This window comes from Perca flavescens, chromosome 19 (assembly GCF_004354835.1).
Source record: "Perca flavescens isolate YP-PL-M2 chromosome 19, PFLA_1.0, whole genome shotgun sequence".
Taxonomy (NCBI): Eukaryota; Metazoa; Chordata; class Actinopteri; order Perciformes; family Percidae; genus Perca; species Perca flavescens.
Window position 1 is genome coordinate 3,346,178 of NC_041349.1, and position 21,188 is coordinate 3,367,365.

The 21,188-nt window shown below is 42.0% G+C and overlaps 2 protein-coding genes across 3 annotated transcripts in view; both read left to right on the top strand.

Moving 5' to 3' along the window:
• Window positions 1-21,188, top strand: part of LOC114574049 (coxsackievirus and adenovirus receptor-like) — a 253,603-nt gene that overhangs the window by 190,297 nt on the left and 42,118 nt on the right. The window lies entirely within an intron of this gene.
• LOC114574073 (coxsackievirus and adenovirus receptor-like) lies at window positions 556-9,798 on the top strand. The gene is made up of 4 exons (XM_028606380.1): window positions 556-646; window positions 6,140-6,469; window positions 8,437-8,793; window positions 8,921-9,798. The coding sequence occupies exons 1-4, from the start codon at window positions 571-573 to the stop codon at window positions 9,157-9,159; spliced, it is 1,002 nt and encodes a 333-aa protein (XP_028462181.1). The 5' UTR covers window positions 556-570; the 3' UTR covers window positions 9,160-9,798.

Below are 21,188 nucleotides of genomic sequence, written 5' to 3' on the forward strand. Positions count from 1 at the left end.
TAATGTTTGACATGGATGGTAATCTGGTGACTGATTCATATTTATTAGAACTAATACCAACACATACACACATATATACGGATATGTGCATTCATATAGATACAAACATATTTCAATCATGCAATACATATACACACCCCCCCATGCTCTGTGTGTGACCGTAGTGTTCCAGATGTGTTTTGTACATGTCAGATGTACTTAGAGTAAATACATACTACAAACTACTCTCTCTGTCTCTCTCTCCGTCTCTCTCTCTCTCTCTCTGCAGCAGTAAAGTTTGTATGTTTATATGTTAATATACTGTAGATATGTATGTTTCATTGTTTATCTGCCAGCTGCTCATGCGCAGTGCAGACAGAAACAACATGGAGGAGACAGTTAGTAGGAACACTCTGAGTCCAGCAGAGGGCAGCATGGACCGGGTATAGTATATAGTGTTATTATATTGCACATTGCTACTTTGTAGAAGCACTCCCACATGCACCAGGTCGCAGAGGAAAGGTTACTACAGTTCAGCAGCGTGGTGTAGAAACAGATCAAGAGATGGAGAGAACAGGGAAGGAGAGAAAGATGAGAGGTTACCCTCTCTCAGCTCTCATGGATATATTAATGCTCCTGTTGTTCCTTCTGTCTGGAGCAGCTTCTGGTAAATATCAGACTTTATTATGAAAGGATTCATGTAGACTTTATTTTATTTATTTATGATTTTAATTAGTCTTATAGAATGATGTCGTCTTGTTAAGAGAAAATGTAAAAGTGTTTAAAACAGATACATTGATGGATTTATATTTACAATAGCCTACATTTCAGTTTATTTTGATAATGAAACTGGATTTATGAAAGTGTGAATAACGTTTAACTAACAATAACGGTTTTACATGAATAGTTCAATGTTAGGATTTTATGTATAAATATTATGTAACATGTTTAAATGTATTAGACAGTATTGGTTTTGTCATAAATAAGTGTTGAATTCAACTTTTTCAGCTAAAAGTGTGATCTTATGTTTGACCAACTGCATGGAGAATGTTTGGTTGCATGGGAGGAAATAAGAAGGGGAGGGACAGAGAGAGAGAGACAGAAGAAGGAAGGGGAGGGACAGAGAGAGAGAGACAGAAGAAGGGAACGAGCAGGAGGGAGGGTGTGGACTATTGCCATTTAAATACCTCCAGTTAGAAAGATGACAGGAATCTGTCTATCTGATGTCTGAATGTGTAACACCACGTGACTGAATGATATTGAACTCTTCTAACTCTAAGTGGTGCTGTATCAACTGGACTGCTTGTTGATTGGCCGTGCTGGACTCTACAGACTCCCTGCCTGGGATATGATTTATTTATAGATTTATGTTGTTGTGTGTATGTGTACTTGTATGTGTTGTTTGTAACTTCAAATGTTTTCAATAAATTAATTGAGAATAAAAACAAAAACCCAGGCGGACCCAGGGCCGCTCAGCTGATCTAACAGCTGATTGGTTCAGAATCAACTCAACATGATGACGTTTTATATAAACTTTTTATTGATTTTGAATCGGAGGGATTTTAACTGTTATGTGTCTGATTTAAAGGCTTATTGTGTACAGAACACCTGTTGTGAGTCTGATAGTGATGTTTAGAAGTCAGAGAGACTAAATCTGATCAGATTACAGATCATCTACAGTCTGTTATTTATTAAAATCAGCAACAGATCTCATGTAGAGCATTCTGACACCTATCCTGTCATAATAACAACAACTGGAGACTGTGTACCAGCTGATATATATATATATATATATATATATATATATATATATATATATATATATATATATATATATATATATATATATATATGATAACATTTTATTAAATCGGAATCGGACCTGACAGGGTGTGAGCGTTTCTGGGACTTCCTGTTCAGGTTGCTGGTAACCATGGCTGGTGGCTGAGATCGGATTGTCGGCCCCCCCCTGCTGTTGCTGTTGCTGCAGCTTGTTCTCGTCTGCTGAGCCTGTCGTCGCCATATTGGACGGTAAACTGCGGTTTGCTGACTGCCTGGCAGGGTGAGGTATCGCTTCCTCTCGGACATACGGCTTCATTAATGGTATGTGTATAATACAATGTTAGTTAAACTGGTGTGTGGTGTGTATAATACAATGTTAGTTAAACTGGTGTGTTGTGTGTATAATGTTAGTTAAACTGGTGTGTTGTGTGTATAATACAATGTTAGTTAAACTGGTGTGTTGTGTGAACACAGTTTGAGTATGAAGTGTCTTTGTTCTGGGTTTAGAGTGTGAAGGTGAGGAGCGTCTGAATATCTAATTATAGTCAATGATCCTAGACCAGTACGCGTCTTAGTCTCAGTCTATGGGGTATATTGGTTGTTTCATGGTATTGGTTGTATCCTTAAATGTGTTATTATGTTGTATTAAAACCCTTGTGTTGACTTCGTGTCACATTGACCCGTTTTCAATTTTTTTTTTTTATATCAGAAAATATGCGACGTAGAAATAAACTGTGAAAAAAAGGCGTCAAAAACGTCGAGAAAAAGGTTGACTGGAAGACAACACAAGGGTTTAGGGGGGAGTTGGAGCTCAGTGTTTCGACGTAGTTAACGTTGTTAACCTGTATATCACCATCGACGACTAACTAAAGTTGTGAATTGAATAAAACTCTTTCCTGCTGATAAAATAGTTTTGGGCATTCATCTTTAATTAACCCGCACAGCGCATTATTAGGCCTTAGGTTTAGATTCTCCTTCAGATGACGCAGCGGTCTCCTGTAACCAGAGCTGTTAGTCCCGCCCCCTCTCATGCACATGTAAACCTGACTGACAACATGAGTTAGACCGGCTTTGCTGACAACCTGCCACCACTTCCCAGTACAACGCTGTAGTCCTCCGTAGTGCAGCGAGTTTCGGTGGTAATTCAAGAACCCATCACAGCCGATCAGAGCCACCTCTGCTCCCTATAGTCGTAGCGTCGAGGAAATACTCTAAATATATATATTAGTATATTATACTGTCAGAGAGAACCGTGTCGGGATACATAGACTGCAGCAGGTCTCCTTTCTCAGATCTCATGGCTCCATTTCTGCTCCTGTTGATCCTCCTGTCTGAAGCAGCTTCTGGTAAATATCAGCTTTGGTTGTGATAAGACAATGTTAGTAATGTTTATTCATGTCATTCTGGTGAAATAGCTGCAGTTTACTCTACATAATTATGTTTTCTTGATGCGATGTGTGCATTTACATAGCTATATAAAAGGATGTGTAACAGCTACCGTCAGTTAGTTGAGCAGCTAACCGCTAAAGGGGGAGATATTCATCCCAACACCGCGGCCAGCCAGACTCCGAGTCCCGGGGAGATGCGGTCTGTTCCCCCGACGTTACTGCCGTTATCACCCGGTGCTGGAGTTAGTTCTGGCTCGGTTCGGATTAATGTTGTAGGCCTAACCTTAAAACGCTAACGTTTCCCCCCGAGCATTAGCATGAGCTTCTACACCACTACCAAGATATAAAACAGCACCACACCTCCACGGTAGCATCACGAGGGTCCCTACATGTAAACAGAAGCATTGAGAACTTTATAAATTGTCAGACTGTTTGTTTAAAATATAGTTTATAAAGACTGTAAAGGCCAAAGTACAATTCATAGCAATGTGAATAAGAATGAATGTTAAAAAAGGCAAGTCATTTCATTTAGAAGTTCATGTAATGGTTAAAATGTTAAATAATACATAAAAGGTTAAAAGCATACTAGAATTCATGTTTTTATAGGATTTTGTACATATTGGTACAATAATGTACTGCCTCTTTAAGAACCGGCCAACTCCTGCTACTTACCCTGATTCTCATTATGTGATTCAGATCTTGAGAGCTGTAGTGAACAGTTTTCTTACCTGTTAACTGCTAACTTTTAGCTATTTCTATTAAGAATTTATTTTTATTTCATTAGCAACTACAATAAGTGTATTAGTCAGCTCACATTCTCTCTTGTAAATCGAAAACCAAGGAATAAAAACCGGAGATTTTCATCTTTTATTTCAACAACGTTTCTGAGGTGGATTTATTGGACTGGGTTGCAATGGACATCATAAATGGGATTAGCTGCTCGGAATAATGTTAGATGGTTATTAGCGTAAGCCATTGCATATCACAAGATTTCAAACCTCTACAAAGACAGTAGCGTTCATGTTTTGTGCGCCATCTTGGACCCATGTACCAGTAACACAGCTCAAACTATCACTGCTTACCTTAGCCAGCCTACTGCATGCAGTATGGCTACAATGGTGTGACTATCCATATTTGGAAATACATGTTAATTAATTTAAACAATTTGAAAGACAAAAACAAAGGACTCGTTATTTTTCTGGTAATTTAACTAATATCAAAACATTTCATATTTATTACAACTCCATAAATGATGGAAGTATATAACACAGGTTAACTATTCTTAAAACAACAGTACCGTACACAGTTTCTTCTTTAGACTTTTGCTCTCAGTTGCAGAGTGTGAACCGAAGCCACATGGTGTTGTAGCGGATTCAGGACACACCACAAAATCCCCACGACACCACAGCTCTCTCTTTGGATCTTTGCTTTACTGAGTGAGTCTGTAATGACACGACATGTGACCGGACTGCATCAGTTCCACACACCCTCTTCTCATACTTCTGTGAGGGATACATAAAATAATAAAGTAAAACAAATGCAAAATAAAGTAAACGTCGCTGCCTCACGTGTAAAAAGATCACAGGTAAACACAGAAACCTCATATGTGCACAAAACCAGAACAGTACAAATACGCATCACATTTGTTCTATACAAATCCCACAGGAAAACTACATTTCCCATAATGCCGCGGGTCGTGAAGCGTGACTCTGAGCACGCAGCGGCACTTAAAAGGAACAAACTTTCGCAATAACTTTGAAACCCATTACGATACAGACTCCAGCCCTACACCACGTGTGTGTGTGTGTGTGTGTGTGTGTGTGTGTGTCTTCATTTTTAAGAGCTGACTTCAGACTCGGTATCTCCTCGTACCTCTTGTAGCTGCAAATTTACTGAAGTATTAGACTTGAGTCATTGATGAGTCATGTCAACACGTATCTCAGGCCCCGTCCACACGTACCAAAACAATCTTTTTTACCCGTCTTCCCTGGATTCGTTTCAAGAATGTTTTGCGTCCAAACGAATCCATTCATAAAAAGACTCAACACGCTCCTTCATATCCCAGGCCTATACGCTGTTTCTGCTACAGAAACTCACCAAAAAAAGAAGAAGAGCATAGTCACTTCCACTTCCCATCATAACTAGCTAGATTATAACGTTCTCTTAATACATCCGTGGACTATAATAACTTTCACCACTGCTCATTTTATAAAGGCCGCCGCAAGAAAACGTCTTTGTTAACATCGTATAATGTGCTGTTGGATTGCTTTTTATTTTGCAATTCTGTCTGCCATCAGACATGATTGCAGCGTGCTAGCTAGCAGAGCTCTGCTGCTCTGCTAGCTAGCGTCAGCAGTCAAACATTGATCCAATGTCTTTTTGATAATCTACACGCTTTCTGGCGGTAGCCTTTCTACAATAAGCCGTGGTAAAAGTGACTATAATCCGTTCAAGGAGTTGATAAGCAGACTGATTAGCTAGCTAGTTGATAAGTTGTCTACTTCCACTTTATAAACAGATAACCATAGCAGCTAACGTTAACGTTACGTCGCTGCTGTAGTGGTCAGCTACTTCAGCGATGTTTAGCGTTGGCTACATAACGTTAGCAATATATCTTGTGTAGAATCCAGAGGGAAGGGTCAGGGAGCAGAGACAAACTATTTAGCTAGATGAAGTGAGCTGATTTGACCACGGAGATGGGATATGCTCGCTTAGCTTCACTGCAGTGAGTGAAGTCGTGTGTGGCCGTGCACTAGAGGTCGGGGGTGTGGCAATGACATCATCGATACGGATTCGTATCGCCATCCAAACAAGAACCGTTTTCGATTTTTTTCACCCTGAGACCAGGTTTCAAAAAAGTGCGTTTACAGGGAGTACGTTTACAGGATTTGTTTGGACCTTATCTCTGTTAGTCTGCTGTGTTACACCTGATGGAGGTCTTTAGAAATACCATGACTTATTGATTACTATTGTTTATTATTGTTTTTCAGGCCTGATTGTGGTAACAGTGGACCCTGGAGATGATGTCATTCTGCCATGTCGGGTTGCTGGTTCCTCCATCAGAGTCTTGGAGTGGACCAGACCTGACCTGAAGCCAGATATCGTCCTCTTATACAGAGGTGGACACTTGACTCCAGAAGAACAGAATCCATCCTTTAAGGACAGGGTGGAGCTGGTGGACAGAGATCTGAAGGACGGAGACGTGTCTTTAATTCTGAAGAATGTGAGCAGACACGATGCTGGAACATACAAGTGTCGAGTTAAACCAGCTGATACTAACCAAATCACACTCATCAGAACCATCCGTCTGCAGGTTCCAGGTGAGGTAGTCTCTCTCAGTGAGTGTTTCTGAGTATCAGGTTGTAGCTGCAGCTCCTCTAGAGTCTCCCATGATGAGTTGGTCCCAGAGAGTCAGACAGAGAGACAATCAGGTCAAATCATCTCAACATTTAGAGAATAATTTACTCCTGTAAAAGTACTGGAAGAAAAGTTACCTTAACCCTTGTGTGGTCCTTGGTCCTTGTGACCCAAAGGACAAAACAAGGGTTAATACAGCACCTTAGTGCTTGTTTGTACAACATTTTGGTCAGCTTAAACTGTGTTTAAATGTGCTCTAGAAACAAACTTTCTTAGTTACTTTACAAGAGACAGGGTTTAGAGAGCAATTCTCAACAAAATAAACGGAAGTACATAACCCTTGTGTTGTCCTTTGGGTCCCGGTGACCCGAAGGACAACACAAGGGTTAAACTAGGGCTTTGACTCTGAACTTCGTTATTCAAATATAATTTTAATGTTTGGATATTCAAACGAATGTTAGGCAGCCCTTAATATTAAAACCTGTTATGGGCATTATTTATTGTAAATGTGTTCCGAGGCTTTTTCACACATTTTAAAATGTGACTACAGGTCGCGGCGACTCACGGTGCTCGGCCGTACAAACAACATGAAATCAAGGAGAGGTTAACTCTTCCTGCTCCAGATGTCCCACCGTGGTCAGAACAGAGGAGACGCTTTGTTTCTCTCACTATGACTTTATGAGTCGATACTCGCTCTGAATCTGCCAGTAATCACCGTCAGTCTACACACACACACACACACAGACACACACACACACACACACACACACCGGCTCTACGCACACACCAGCGCACAAGTATAAACATGACTTTTAATAAAAAAAACGTTGTGGCAGTGTGTTTTTCTTCTGAAAATGTTATTGCCTGCCTTAATGGCATTTAATGGTAAAAAATATTATTGATAAAATATTATTAATAAATATTCGAATATTATTAATAAACTAACTAACTAACTTTGAATATGATTTTTGGGCCAAAGTCAACACCCCACCTTAAACTTAAAGTACTTCCTACTTTCAATAAACCTTCCTCAAGTAACAACCAAATGACCTGATAGTTGACACTTTCTGCTTCGCCCCAATATAGTCCCAAGTCAACATCTGCCTAAGAAATTATTTAGTCAATATCTGCTTTTTGTACTCGTTGTGAATACGCAGGCCACAAGAAGTAATTAGGTTGTTTTTAGTTGTTTTTGGCTTACTTTTACTCACAACATGCTAACGGCAACAAAGGATTCCATTCACTATGCTAAGCTAAGCTAGCAGCGGCGCTGCCGGATTAAGACAATGCATACACTGAGACAGATACGTTGGTCCACCTACCTACATCTAGAGGAGACGGTGAATAACACGAGTTCAACAAACGGTGGCTTGTTCCTTTTAACCAGGAACAGAAATCTAAAAAGCATTTGTCGGCGTGGCTGTGGCTCGGTGGTAGAGTTGTTGCCTGCCAATTGGAAGGTTGGTGGTTCGATCCCTGGCTCTGCAGTCCTATGTCGAAGTGTCTTTTGGGCAAGAATCCAGAGTTACCGAGTGTGAATGTGTGTGAATGATTATCTGATGAGCAGGTGTCACCTTGTACAGCAGCCTCGGCCACAGTGTGTGAATGTGTGTGAATTGTTCCTTTACTATGTTAAAGAGCTTTGAGTAGTCCTTAAGACTAAAAAAAAAAAAAGCGCCTATATAAATACAGTCCATTTACATTTGTGTAATCTGTCTTGTGATTGTTGGATTTAAACAATAGGAAACAGATGTTTTAAACCACTGTGGTGCTGCAGTCACACACACATCTATCTATCTATCTATCTATCTATCTATCTATCTATCAGTTTTATATCTGTGAGAGCAGCAACACATTTCCTACAGCAGGACACCTGGAGTCTGTTGTTCTGTCTTCTTATTATTAATAGTAGTTTATTATTGTTTTTCAGACCTGGTTGTGGTACCAGTGCCTGGAGATGATGTCATTCTGCCATGTCAGGCTGCTGGTTCCTCCATCAGAGCTGTAGAGTGGACCAGACCTGACCTGGAACCAGAGTACGTCCTCTTGTACAGAGATGGACACCTGGAGACAGACCACCAGCATCCATCCTTTAAGGACAGGGTGGAGCTGGTGGACAGAGATCTGAAGGACGGAGACGTGTCTTTAATTCTGAAGAATGTGAGCAGCATCGACAACGGGACATACGAGTGTCGAGTTAAACCAGCTGGTTCAAGACGGAAAAAGAGAGCCATCATCAACTCTGAGCCAATCAGAATCATCCGTCTGCAGGTTAGAGACCCAGCAGGTGAGTGAGTCTCTCTCAGTGAGTTTTTCTGAGTATCAGGTTGTAGCTGCAGTTTCTAACATCAGAGAGGATGAAAGCTGCTCCACTATCCACACATCTACTGACTCATATGTTTTATTATCTTCAGGTTCTGAGTGTGGATGTCCCAAGGATGGAAACTCCACGAATTATGTTCCTGAGGATGGACCTTCCTCTCCTGGAGGCCTCCTCGTTAGACTGGCAGCAGGTGTTCTGCTTCTTGTAGCTGCTGCAGTGGTTGGTGTCCTGATATATAGAAGACGTAAGAACAAGAGATCAAGACAACCTGCTGCTGCAGATGAAGCATTGGGTGCTCGTCTGACATCTCCCAGAGCTCTTAACACCTGACTGCTTTCTCATGTGTTGTAAATATTCAACACTTTCTACTTTCTTTGTGTTTGCACATCTGCTGTTTGTTTTTTCTCAACCAATATCTTCCCTCTATGAATCCCACATACTTTTTTTCAAGTAAAAGTTCTGTTACTTTTAAAGACAATAATGTGAATCTCCACCTTAACGTGGTGGAGGGTCTGTGTACCTGATGAGTCTGGGATCTGCATTATCTGGACCTCTGAGATCCTCTAGGGTCTCCATGCTGAGATGGTCCCAGAGGAGGGTCAGACTGAGAGATTCACTTCAGGAGACAGAAACTATGCACTTTAACTTTAACTACCTTTTTCCTCAAGTAAAAATAAAATTACTTGATGCTTGTAAAATGCAGTCAGATAAAAGTCAGTAAAAATGTACTTCAACAGAAGAGATGTTCAGATAATTTATACTCTGCTGCAATACAGACATATTTTGCTCCATTAAACTGATTAAATGTGTAATCAGCGCTGATGTATCAATATAAGCTTTAAATTGAAAATTATCTTTCTTTAGTTGTAAATATCAGCAGACGGAGCACCCACCAGATATCTTCTAATCAGGTGTAGAGAGATCTTCAACATGTCTTCTGTTTGGTGTTTTGGTAATAATACATTTTATATGGAGGAATTTTAAATGCTTGTTTTCTGCTCGGCCATATAAAGCCTTGTGTTGCCTTCCAAGAATAATATATTTCCAGCTAATGATATAATATGCACTTACTGAGGAGTTGATGATATTGTGAATATTGTTGTTATTGTAATTATAAAATCATCTCATGCAGCTCACAATATCTCAGGGGGACATAGAGGACCAGTCTCTAAATAAGACCTTAAACTGGATTTATTATCTACTAAGTAGATGTACATGATGTTTGCCAAAGGAAATGTCATGAAATGTGAACTATACAAAAGTGATTATCTTTGAAATCAGTTGATAATTATTTAATGTGAATGAATGGATGAACTAATAATGATCAGAGACATGATGGAAGTTGATAACTCAGTTTTAACATTCAGATACCTTAATGCGCTTTAAACTTTTCTATCTTATTCTGGTAAATACTTTATTTTTCTACATTTGTATTAAGCATTTTTTTTTTACTGTTTTTACACAAATAAAGCCGCTCCAAATATCCAACCTCATATTTTGTGTGTGTGTGTGTGTGATATAAATATATTAATGTTAAATGTGTGTTTTATTAATATGTTAAATGAGTAGAGAAGGATCAGAGACTGGGGGGAGGATGTGATCCTGAGAGACTAAGACCTGAATCTGATGGAGGGTCTCTGGTCTCAGCTGAAGACACCTTTGTCCAACATGTCTCCAGGATTTAGAGAAACTCTCTCACACTGGTTTCATGCTTCATGAGGTGTTCTGGTTCTTGTAGCTGCTGCTGTGGTTGGTGTCCTGATGTATAAAAGACGTGAGACCAGGACAACCTGCTGCTGCTGATGATGATGATGATGAAGCATCAGCCGATAAGTTCACTGACATCTCCCAGAGCTCTTAACACCTGACTGGTTTCTCATGGTCTGTATATACAACAGGATTATCATTACTGCTATGGGTGGGAGGTCATGTGCAGATCTGCTATTTGGTCAGTTTGCCCCCCATCATGGTGGTGGAGGGGTCTGTGTATCTGAATCTGTATTATCAGGGCCCAGTTGTTCAAAAAATTTAATCTGGATCAAGTTGATCTGGATTTTGAAGTTGCATGTTTTGTTATCCAGGATCACCTGATCCATTTTACTGTTATGCCAGTTGTTTAAAGGAACATTGGATCACTGTGATCCAAATACCACATTCAGTTTTACCATATCCTGTTGACCACAGCGTTAAATGGAGCCAACAGTGTAGCCAGCAAAGAACATCAGGTAGGCCACAAATAGCCAGTGTTTGTTTAAATTTTAAGAAACAGAAACATTTGACATTCCTTATTTTGTTAAAATGTGAAATAACAAAAAGTAAACAAGACTATCAGCATTTCCGTGACTCACTGTGACTTCAACAAAACTGCAGAGCCGACGTAGTTTGCATCGTCTGCAGCTCTGCGTGTGTGCGAGTGTGTGCGAGTGTGTGTGTTTGTGTCAGAGCTCCGCTCTCTGTCAACTTTCAGAGAGGACAGATAAGCTTGCTCTTACGCGCTCTCAGGTACCGAAATGTCAACGTTTAACGTGTAAAAAAAAAACAGGGGGCGAATTTACTGGTCGCACATGTGCAACTGGATGTAAAATTCAGTCGCTCACTCTCAAATTTTGGTCGCAAAATGTGACCATTTGGTCGCAGTCTGGAGCCCTGCCGGTAGTAATTCTATTGTCTTAAATCAACGAGGTCATTATTGCGCTATGCTGCCACCTACTGACACAGAATAGTATTTAATTTCTCTGCCAGTCATCATATTGAGGCACAGATGCGCAACATTGGCAAATTATTTGCAGTAACTCAATAAAAAAGTTGTTTGACAAATTAAGTAAAATCTGATAATTTCTCACGGCACACAGGACGATCTCTCACGGCACAGCGGTTGAAAATCACTGGTCTAGACCACACTCTATAATTTACAAAGCCCCAACAATTCCAGTAATTCCCCCAAGAGCGAGCATTAGCAGTGGCTGTAGCGACAGTGGCGAGGAGAAACACATTGCATAACTAAGAGAGGCAGGTTATCTTAGAGAGAGGTGCCGGATCGGGCTTGAACTCTCCCTGACAGTCTGTTCCTCCTGACGGAATTTCCCAGATTTTACAAGATTTAGGGTGTGTCTGACACAATTAGAGGAACGTTTGCCCTGAAGGCTTCCCTGTAGCCTGCGCTGCAGTCAGATTTTCCATCTTCAGACTACCTGAGAGTAAACCTGTGTATATAACGGCAGTTTTTCAGCTCTCTGCCAGTTCTCATGGATATATTAATGCTCCTATTGTTCCTTCAGATCCTCCCACTTCAGACACACACAGCCCACCTGACAGTTAACCTGTGTGTATATCTAACGGCAGTATTCCTTGCCTCATTCAGCAGCAGGTCTCTCTCAGCTGTCATGCCTCCATTTCTGCTCCTGGTGTTACTTCTGTCTTCAGTAGCTTCTGGTAAATATCAGCTGTTATTGTGAGAAGACTCGTTCTCGTGCGTTTTTGGTGTTTCAAAAAAAAAGTGTAACTTACCTATTTTTCATGTGATATTTCACAATGTATAGGACTATATGAAGTATTGAGTAATGTTGTTAAATTATCAATAACAATTGTTGTTTTTGACTTTAGTCAATTAAATACAAGAGTGATCGAAAACACTGGTTGAGAGAGAGAGAGAGAGAGAGAGACCCCCTTTCCAGGGGTCAGAAGAAGGAAACATGCAGTCTTGCATGCATTGTTTTGGTCAAAATGAGTATTACAACAAGTGAGAGCACTCTCTCTCCCCCTAGGGTGAGCTCTCTCTCTCCCCCTAGGGTGAGCTCTCTCTCCGCGTGGGGGTGCATACCGCTCAGAACCAACATGAAAAAAATGTAGCTAGTAATGTTCACTCAGCGTTTAGTTTTGGTGTTAAACTGTGTGTAAAATGAGCGGTGACATTAAATCACCCTACGGTACCGTCTATTTGCTGGATGGTTTCAAGGTAACGGTCGGCAGCTAACAGTAGCAGATAAGCCCGTGCACTGACTCCCCCCACCACCACCACCACCACCACCGCTGAAAAAACTAGAGTAAACACTGTTTCCTTTCATCACAGTACACTGCAGGGCATGCATCACTTTGCAGCAGGCTTAGTCTGGTCCTTTGGCTGTTGACTTCTGCTTTCATTGGTGGAAAGTGTGAAGATGATAGGTGAATTCCCACGGTCTTGAGGTATTCCTCTACTGCAGTATCTGAAAGAGAGACCTCTACCTTTTGGGATCTGGTTCTTAAAGGAACACGCCGACTTATTGGGAATTTATCTTATTCACCGTAACCCCCAGAATTAGACAAGTTCATACATACCCTTCTCATCTCTTATTGGGACTTTATCTTATTCACTGTAACCCCCAGAATTAGACAAGTCCATACATACCCTTCTCATCTCTGTGCGTGCTGTAACGCTGTCTGACGGCTCCAGCGGCATCAGGCCAGCACAGATCCTGCAGGTAACTGGTTCCAGTAATCCTACTGCTCCCAATAAGTGACAAAATAACTCCAACATGTTCCTATTAACATGTTGTGATTTATAAGTCTGGCGTGTACAAAAAACAACGTAACATGAGACACAGCCGTCTTCTAACTGTAAACAAACCGGGAACTATATTCTCAGGTGGAAGAATATAGTACTTGGGCGGAGTGATATGCTCGCAGCAAGCCTGTCTGAGAATATAGTTCCCGGTTTGTTTACAGTTAGAAGACGGCTGTGTCTCATGTTACGTTGTTTTTTGTACACGCGGTGACTCTATAAATCACAACATGTAAATAGGAACATGTTGGTGTTATTTTGTCACTTTTGTCACAATTGGGAGCAGTAGGCTAGTTGGAACCAGTTACCTGCAGGATCTGTGCTAGGCTAGGCTAGTTGGAACCAGTTACCTGCAGGATCTGTGCTAGGCTAAGCTAATGCTGGAGCCATCAGGCAGCGTTACAGCACGCACAGAGATGAGAAGGGTATGTATGGACTAGTCTAACTCTGGGGGTTACGGTGAATAAGATAAAGTCCCAATAAGAGATGAGAAGGGTATGTATGGACTAGTCTAACTCTGGGGGTTACGGTGAATAAGATAAATTCCCAATAAGTCGGCGTGTTCCTTCAAGGAGTTAAACCATTTGAATAAAAGAGGGTTCACATTCATTTTGTTTAACTTGTGTACAAGCAGGTGAGGTTGAAGCGTGTTGAAAGCTGAGCTCAAATCTGCCCGTTAAAAACTAGTCCTCATCAATCCAACGAAGTTAAAATTCCATCACAAAGAAAGCAGAAGGAAACGGAAAATACTAAAATTGAATTGAGTCTTACGTTGAATAGAATTTTACAAGTGATGACATTTTACAACTCAATTAGTTTTGAAACTATTGATTTTGTGAAATGAGTTTTCTACAGAGTCCTGCCTGTTGAAATAACATGATGTTATCACAATGTTTTATTATTATTGCTTTTCAGAGATAAGTAACCTAACAGTGCACCCTGGAGATGATGTCATTCTGCCATGTCAGGCTCCTAGTTCCTCCATCAGAGCTGTAGAGTGGACCAGACCTGACCTGGAGCACCCAGAGTACGTCCTCTATTACAGCGATGGACATTTGGATCCAACCCACCAGCATCCATCCTTTAAGGACAGGGTGGACCTGGTGGACAGAGAGCTGAAGGACGGAGACGTGTCTTTAACTCTGAAGAATGTGAGCAGCATCGACGCTGGAACATACCAGTGTCGAGTTGCATCAGATAGTACAAGACATAAAAATAGAGCCGTCGTCAACTCTGAGTCAATCAGTACCCTCAGAACCATCAGAATCATCCGTCTGCAGGTTCCAGAGCCAGCAGGTGAGTGAGTCTCTCTCAGTGAGTTTTTCTGAGTATCAGGTTGTAGCTGCAGTTTCTAACATCAGAGAGGATGAAAGCTGCTCCACTAACCACACATCTACTGACTCATATGGTTTATTATCTTCAGGTTCAAGCAGAGGACACTCCGAGGATGAAATCTCCTCTCCTGGAGGCCGAGACCTTGGACTGCGTGGATTTTTCTACGTCTTTACACACCAGAAACGCGTCTGACGCGGCACTGCTGCTGCTGCTGCTGCTGCTAGCCTCGTCTGGACACATGGATGTTTCCTATTGATAAAATGAAATTCCATGTTAAACATTAATATATTCTGATCTGATTACAGCAAAGACAACGTCGGCAGTATTGACGGCAAAATAGGCTCCAGAATATTTCCTTCTGGATTGACAGGTGCAATATATGAAATTAATATTATTTTAAATTACATTTATATATCTGCATTTATGTCAAAACCTAGAGCCTACATGTCATTTATTAATATGTATTTGTGTCTAAATGACATATAAACATTTTCCTATTCTATTTTGCCTGGAAAAGCTTCCAACACGCTCGCGTCTCGCGTGAAAAATGCGACGCCGGTTCTATTTCTAGCAGGCACGCGTCTCAGGCAGTGTGTAAGCTCTAACCTGTTACCATGGGAGCCCAAATATGAACGGACACGCCACGCAGCTGACACGCTCACGCCACGCATCCAGTGTGTAACTGGCCTAACACCTGACTGTGTTCTCATGTGTTGTATAGACAACAGGATTATCATTACTGCTATGGGTGGGAGGTCATGTGCAGATCTGCTATTTGGTCTGTTTGGCCCCCATCATGGTGGTGGAGGGGTCCGTGTATCTGAATCTGTATTATCAGGGCCAAGTTTTTCCAAAAATGTAATCTGGATCAAATTGATCTGGATTTGGAAATCCCATGTTTTGTTATCCAGGATCACCTGATCCATCTTACTGTTATACCAGTTTTTTAAAGGAACATTGGATTGGATCACTGATCCAAATACCAAATGTCAGGATGACCAGATCCAGTTGACCAGAGCCTTAAATGGAGCCAACAGTGTAGCCTGCTGGCTCAGCAAAGAACTACAGGTAGGCCACTAATAGTTATTGGTTGTTTTAATGTTAAGAAACAGAAACACTGTAATAAACATAAAACATTTGACACTTTATTTTGTTAAAATGTGAAAAAAAAACAAAAAAACAAGTCTATCCAACAGTCTGTATCTCATTAGATGTGACATGCTTCATATATGCTTCAGATATGAAGAAATGTGTCTATCATCAGTAAACCTTGATTTTATGATCATTCACTTAAAAGAAAAACCTCTGATTTTAGCTTTTTTATTTCTGAATTTATTTAGTTCGAAAAATCCCAACTGAATCCTTCTGATGGGATCAGGATAATCCTGTTGTTTTTTAAACCAAATAAATCCCAAACCCAGTTCAAAGTTTTGAAAACCCCAAAAGGCAGGTTTGATCCAGATCAAATGTAAGATCGGATTACATGGTCTGATCTTAGTTCAGAATCCCTCTTTTGCTTTTTTGAAAAACCCATTTCCAAGACTTGATCCAATCCGTGATCCAACATCCCTCTGGATTACTTCAGAAAAACTGGGCTCAAAATATCTCAGGGGACATGGAGGACGAGTCTGTCTCTAAATAAGACCTTACACTGGATTTATATCATCTTTAAAAAAAGTACTGTTGCTTTAAAGAAAAACAAAGTAACTTAACTAGCAAGCTTTTAACAGGAAATTATGTTTCTTTAGTATATTTATAGTTAAATACCAGCAGACGGAGCACCCACCAAATATTTTTGAAACATAAATAAAGCTTCTCCAAATATCCAACCTCATATTGTGTGTGTTATATGAATATGTTAAATGAGTAGAGGAGGATCAGAGACTGGGGGGAGGATGTGATCCTGAGAGACTAAGACCTGAATCTGATGGAGGGTCTCTGGTCTCAGCTGAAGACACCTTTGTCCAACATGTCTCCAGGATTTAGAGAAACTCTCTCACACTGGTTTCATGCTTCTCTCAGTCAGCGTTGTCGGGGCGATGAGGTCGGAGATGTATCCCAACCTCAGCAGTATACAGTATAGTAGAGGGTGGTACAGTGTAGTAGAGGATGGTACAGTATAGTAGAGGGTGGTACAGTGTAGTAGAGGGTGGTACAGTGTAGTAGAGGTGGGTACAGTGTAGTAGAGGGTGGTACAGTGTAGTAGAGGGTGGTACAGTGTAGTAGAGGTGGGTACAGTGTAGTAGAGGGTGGTACAGTGTAGTAGAGGGTGGTACAGTATAGTAGAGGGTGGTACAGTGTAGTAGAGGGTGGTACAGTGTAGTAGAGGTGGGTACAGTGTAGTAGAGGGTGGTACAGTGTAGTAGAGGGTGGTACAGTGTAGTAGAGGGTGGTACAGTGTAGTAGAGGGTGGTACAGTGTGGTAGAGGGTAGTACAGTGTAGTAGAGGATGGTACAGTGTACTAGAGGGTGGTACAGTGTAGTAGAGGGTGGTACAGTGTAGTAGAGGATGGTACAGTGTAGTAGAGGGTGGTACAGTGTAGTAGAGGGTGGTACAGTGTACTAGAGGGTGGTACAGTGTAGTAGAGGGTTGTACAGTGTAGTAGAGAGTGGTACAGTGTAGTAGAGGGTGGTACAGTGTAGTAGAGGGTGGTACAGTATAGTAGAGGGTGGTACAGTGTAGTAGAGGGTGGTACAGTGTAGTAGAGGATGGTACAGTGTAGGAGAGGGTGGTACAGTATAGTAGAGGGTGGTACAGTGTAGTAGAGGGTGGTACAGTATAGTAGAGGGTGGTACAGTGTAGTAGAGGGTGGTACAGTGTAGTAGAGGGTGGTACAGTGTAGTAGAGGGTGGTACAGTATAGTAGAGGGTGGTACAGTGTAGTAGAGAGTGGTACAGTGTAGTAGAGGGTGGTACAGTGTAGTAGAGGGTGGTACAGTATAGTAGAGGGTGGTACAGTGTAGTAGAGGGTGGTACAGTGTAGTAGAGGATGGTACAGTGTAGGAGAGGGTGGTACAGTATAGTAGAGGGTGGTACAGTGTAGTAGAGGGTTGTACAGTGTAGTAGAGGGTGGTACAGTGTAGTAGAGGGTGGTACAGTGTAGTAGAGGGTTGTACAGTGTAGTAGAGGGTGGTACAGTGTAGTAGAGGGTGGTACAGTGTAGTAGAGGGTGGTACAGTGTAGTAGAGGGTGGTACAGTGTAGTAGAGGGTGGTACAGTGTAGTAGAGGGTGGGTACAGTGTAGTAGAGGGTGGTACAGTGTAGTAGAGGGTGGTACAGTGTAGTAGAGGGTGGTACAGTGTAGTAGAGGGTGGTACAGTGTAGTAGAGGGTGGTACAGTGTAGTAGAGGATGGTACAGTGTAGTAGAGGATGGTACAGTGTAGTAGAGGGTGGTACAGTGTAGTAGAGGGTGGTACAGTGTAGTAGAGGGTGGTACAGTGTAGTAGAGGGTGGTACAGTGTAGTAGAGGGTGGTACAGTGTAGTAGAGGGTGGTACAGTGTAGTAGAGGGTGGTACAGTGTAGTAGAGGGTGGTACAGTGTAGTAGAGGGTGGTACAGTGTAGTAGAGGGTGGTACAGTGTACTAGAGGGTGGTACAGTGTAGTAGAGGGTGGTACAGTGTAGTAGAGGGTGGTACAGTGTAGTAGAGGGTGGTACAGTGTAGAGGGTGGTACAGTGTAGTAGAGGGTGGTACAGTGTAGTAGAGGGTGGTACAGTGTAGTAGAGGATGGTACAGTGTAGTAGAGGATGGTACAGTGTAGGAGAGGGTGGTACAGTATAGTAGAGGGTGGTACAGTGTAGTAGAGGGTGGTACAGTGTAGTAGAGGGTGGTACAGTGTAGTAGAGGGTGGTACAGTGTAGTAGAGGGTTGTACAGTGTAGTAGAGAGTGGTACAGTGTAGTAGAGGGTGGTACAGTGTAGTAGAGGGTGGTACAGTGTAGTAGAGGGTGGTACAGTGTAGTAGAGGGTGGTACAGTGTAGTAGAGGGTGGTACAGTGTAGTAGAGGGTGGTACAGTGTAGTAGAGGGTGGTACAGTGTAGTAGAGGGTGGTACAGTATAGTAGAGGGTGGTACAGTGTAGTAGAGGGTGGTACAGTGTAGTAGAGGGTGGTACAGTATAGTAGAGGGTGGTACAGTGTAGTAGAGGGTGGTACAGTGTAGTAGAGGGTGGTACAGTATAGTAGAGGGTGGTACAGTGTAGTAGAGGGCGGTACAGTGTAGTAGAGGATGGTACAGTGTAGTAGAGGGTGGTACAGTGTAGTAGAGGGTGGTACAGTGTAGTAGAGGGTGGTACAGTGTAGTAGAGGGTTGTACAGTGTAGTAGAGGGTGGTACAGTATAGTAGAGGATGGTACAGTTTAGTAGAGGATGGTACAGTGTAGTAGAGGATGGTACAGTGTAGTAGAGGGTGGTACAGTGTAGTAGAGGGTGGTACAGTGTAGTAGAGGGTGGTACAGTGTAGTAGAGGGTGGTACAGTATAGTAGAGGGTTGTACAGTGTAGTAGAGGGTGGTACAGTGTAGTAGAGGGTGGTACAGTATAGTAGAGGGTGGTACAGTGTAGTAGAGGATGGTACAGTGTAGTAGAGGGTGGTACAGTGTAGTAGAGGGTGGTACAGTGTAGTAGAGGATGGTACAGTATAGTAGAGGGTGGTACAGTGTACTAGAGGGTGGTACAGTGTAGTAGAGGGTTGTACAGTGTAGTAGAGAGTGGTACAGTGTAGTAGAGGGTGGTACAGTGTAGTAGAGGGTGGTACAGTATAGTAGAGGGTGGTACAGTGTAGTAGAGGGTGGTACAGTGTAGTAGAGGGTGGTACAGTGTAGTAGAGGGTGGTACAGTATAGTAGAGGATGGTACAGTTTAGTAGAGGATGGTACAGTGTAGTAGAGGGTGGTACAGTGTAGTAGAGGGTGGTACAGTGTAGTAGAGGTGGGTACAGTGTAGTAGAGGGTGGTACAGTGTAGTAGAGGGTGGTACAGTGTAGTAGAGGTGGGTACAGTGTAGTAGAGGGTGGTACAGTGTAGTAGAGGGTGGTACAGTATAGTAGAGGGTGGTACAGTGTAGTAGAGGGTGGTACAGTGTAGTAGAGGGTGGTACAGTATAGTAGAGGATGGTACAGTGTAGTAGAGGATGGTACAGTGTAGTAGAGGATGGTACAGTGTAGTAGAGGATGGTACAGTGTAGTAGAGGGTGGTACAGTGTAGTAGAGGTGGGTACAGTGTAGTAGAGGGTGGTACAGTGTAGTAGAGGGTGGTACAGTATAGTAGAGGGTGGTACAGTGTAGTAGGGGATGGTACAGTGTAGTAGAGGATGGTACAGTGTAGTAGAGGGTGGTACAGTGTAGTAGAGGGTGGTACAGTGTAGTAGAGGGGGGTACAGTGTAGTAGAGGGTGGTACAGTGTAGTAGAGGGTGGTACAGTGTAGTAGAGGGTGGTACAGTATAGTAGAGGGTGGTACAGTGTAGTAGAGGTGGGTACAGTGTAGTAGAGGGTGGTACAGTGTAGTAGAGGGTAGTACAGTATAGTAGAGGGTGGTAAAGTGTAATAGAGGGTGGTACAGTGTAGTAGAGGGTTGTACAGTGTAGTAGAGGGTGGTACAGTGTAGTAGAGGGTGGTACAGTGTAGTAGAGTCAAAAAGGTATTAAACAATAATTTGGTGGCCCCCACTGCAATGACTCTGAGGACCCCCTAGGGGTCGCGGACCCCCTTTTGAAGATCACTGATCTAGTTTATTGGTTGAGGAGTGGAGCCCAGCTGGACAGCTACAGGATATATGCAGATAATCACATCAACACCTCGGAGAGTCTACTGAACCTGCAGGTCTTTGGACTTGAGTGTCATTTAATAAGTTATTCAATTCAATTCAATTCAATTCAGTTTTATTTATAGTATCAAATCATAACAACAGTTATCTCAAGACACTTTACACGTCAGACACCACCTACCAAGAGTCTGGGTCTGCCGAGGTTTCTTCCTAAAAGGGAGTTCTTCCTCACCACTGTCGCGATAGCCACTGCTAATGCTATAGCTCTTGGGGGAATTACTGGAATTGTTGGCTCTCTGTAAATTATAGAGTGTGGTCTAGACCTACTCTTTCTGTAAAGTGTCTCGAGATAAGTCTTGTTATGATTTGATACTATAAAAAAAATAGAATTGAATTGTCTGAGATGTTGTCTGTATGTTTATTTGTCTTGTAGATCCGGTGAGCCAGAGAAAAATGTCCACCTTAGTGGAGAATAAAGATTTATTCTATTCTATTCTATTCTATACTATTCTATACTATACTATATTATACTATACTATAGACCTGTCAGTGTTTGAGCTCTGATAGAGATGCTGAGTGAGTTAATGAGACTTCCCAGTGAAATGCTCCTCTGGAGACCAGAGTGAAGCTGCCTCCTGCTGGCTGTCTGACTGCATTACATCATGCTTTCTCTCTTCTCAAAGCCTCAGCACATGATCGGCATCTTTAATTATTAACACTGCAG

Excerpts from the sequence above, each read along its gene's own strand:
- LOC114574073 (XM_028606380.1), top strand. The coding sequence starts at position 571 with ATGAGAGGTTACCCTCTCTCAGCTCTCATGGATATATTAATGCTCCTG. Across the intron at positions 647-6,139 it reads TCTGTCTGGAGCAGCTTCTG|GCCTGATTGTGGTAACAGTG; the intron begins GTAAATATCAGA and ends ATTGTTTTTCAG. Across the intron at positions 8,794-8,920 it reads GCAGGTTAGAGACCCAGCAG|GTTCTGAGTGTGGATGTCCC; the intron begins GTGAGTGAGTCT and ends TATTATCTTCAG.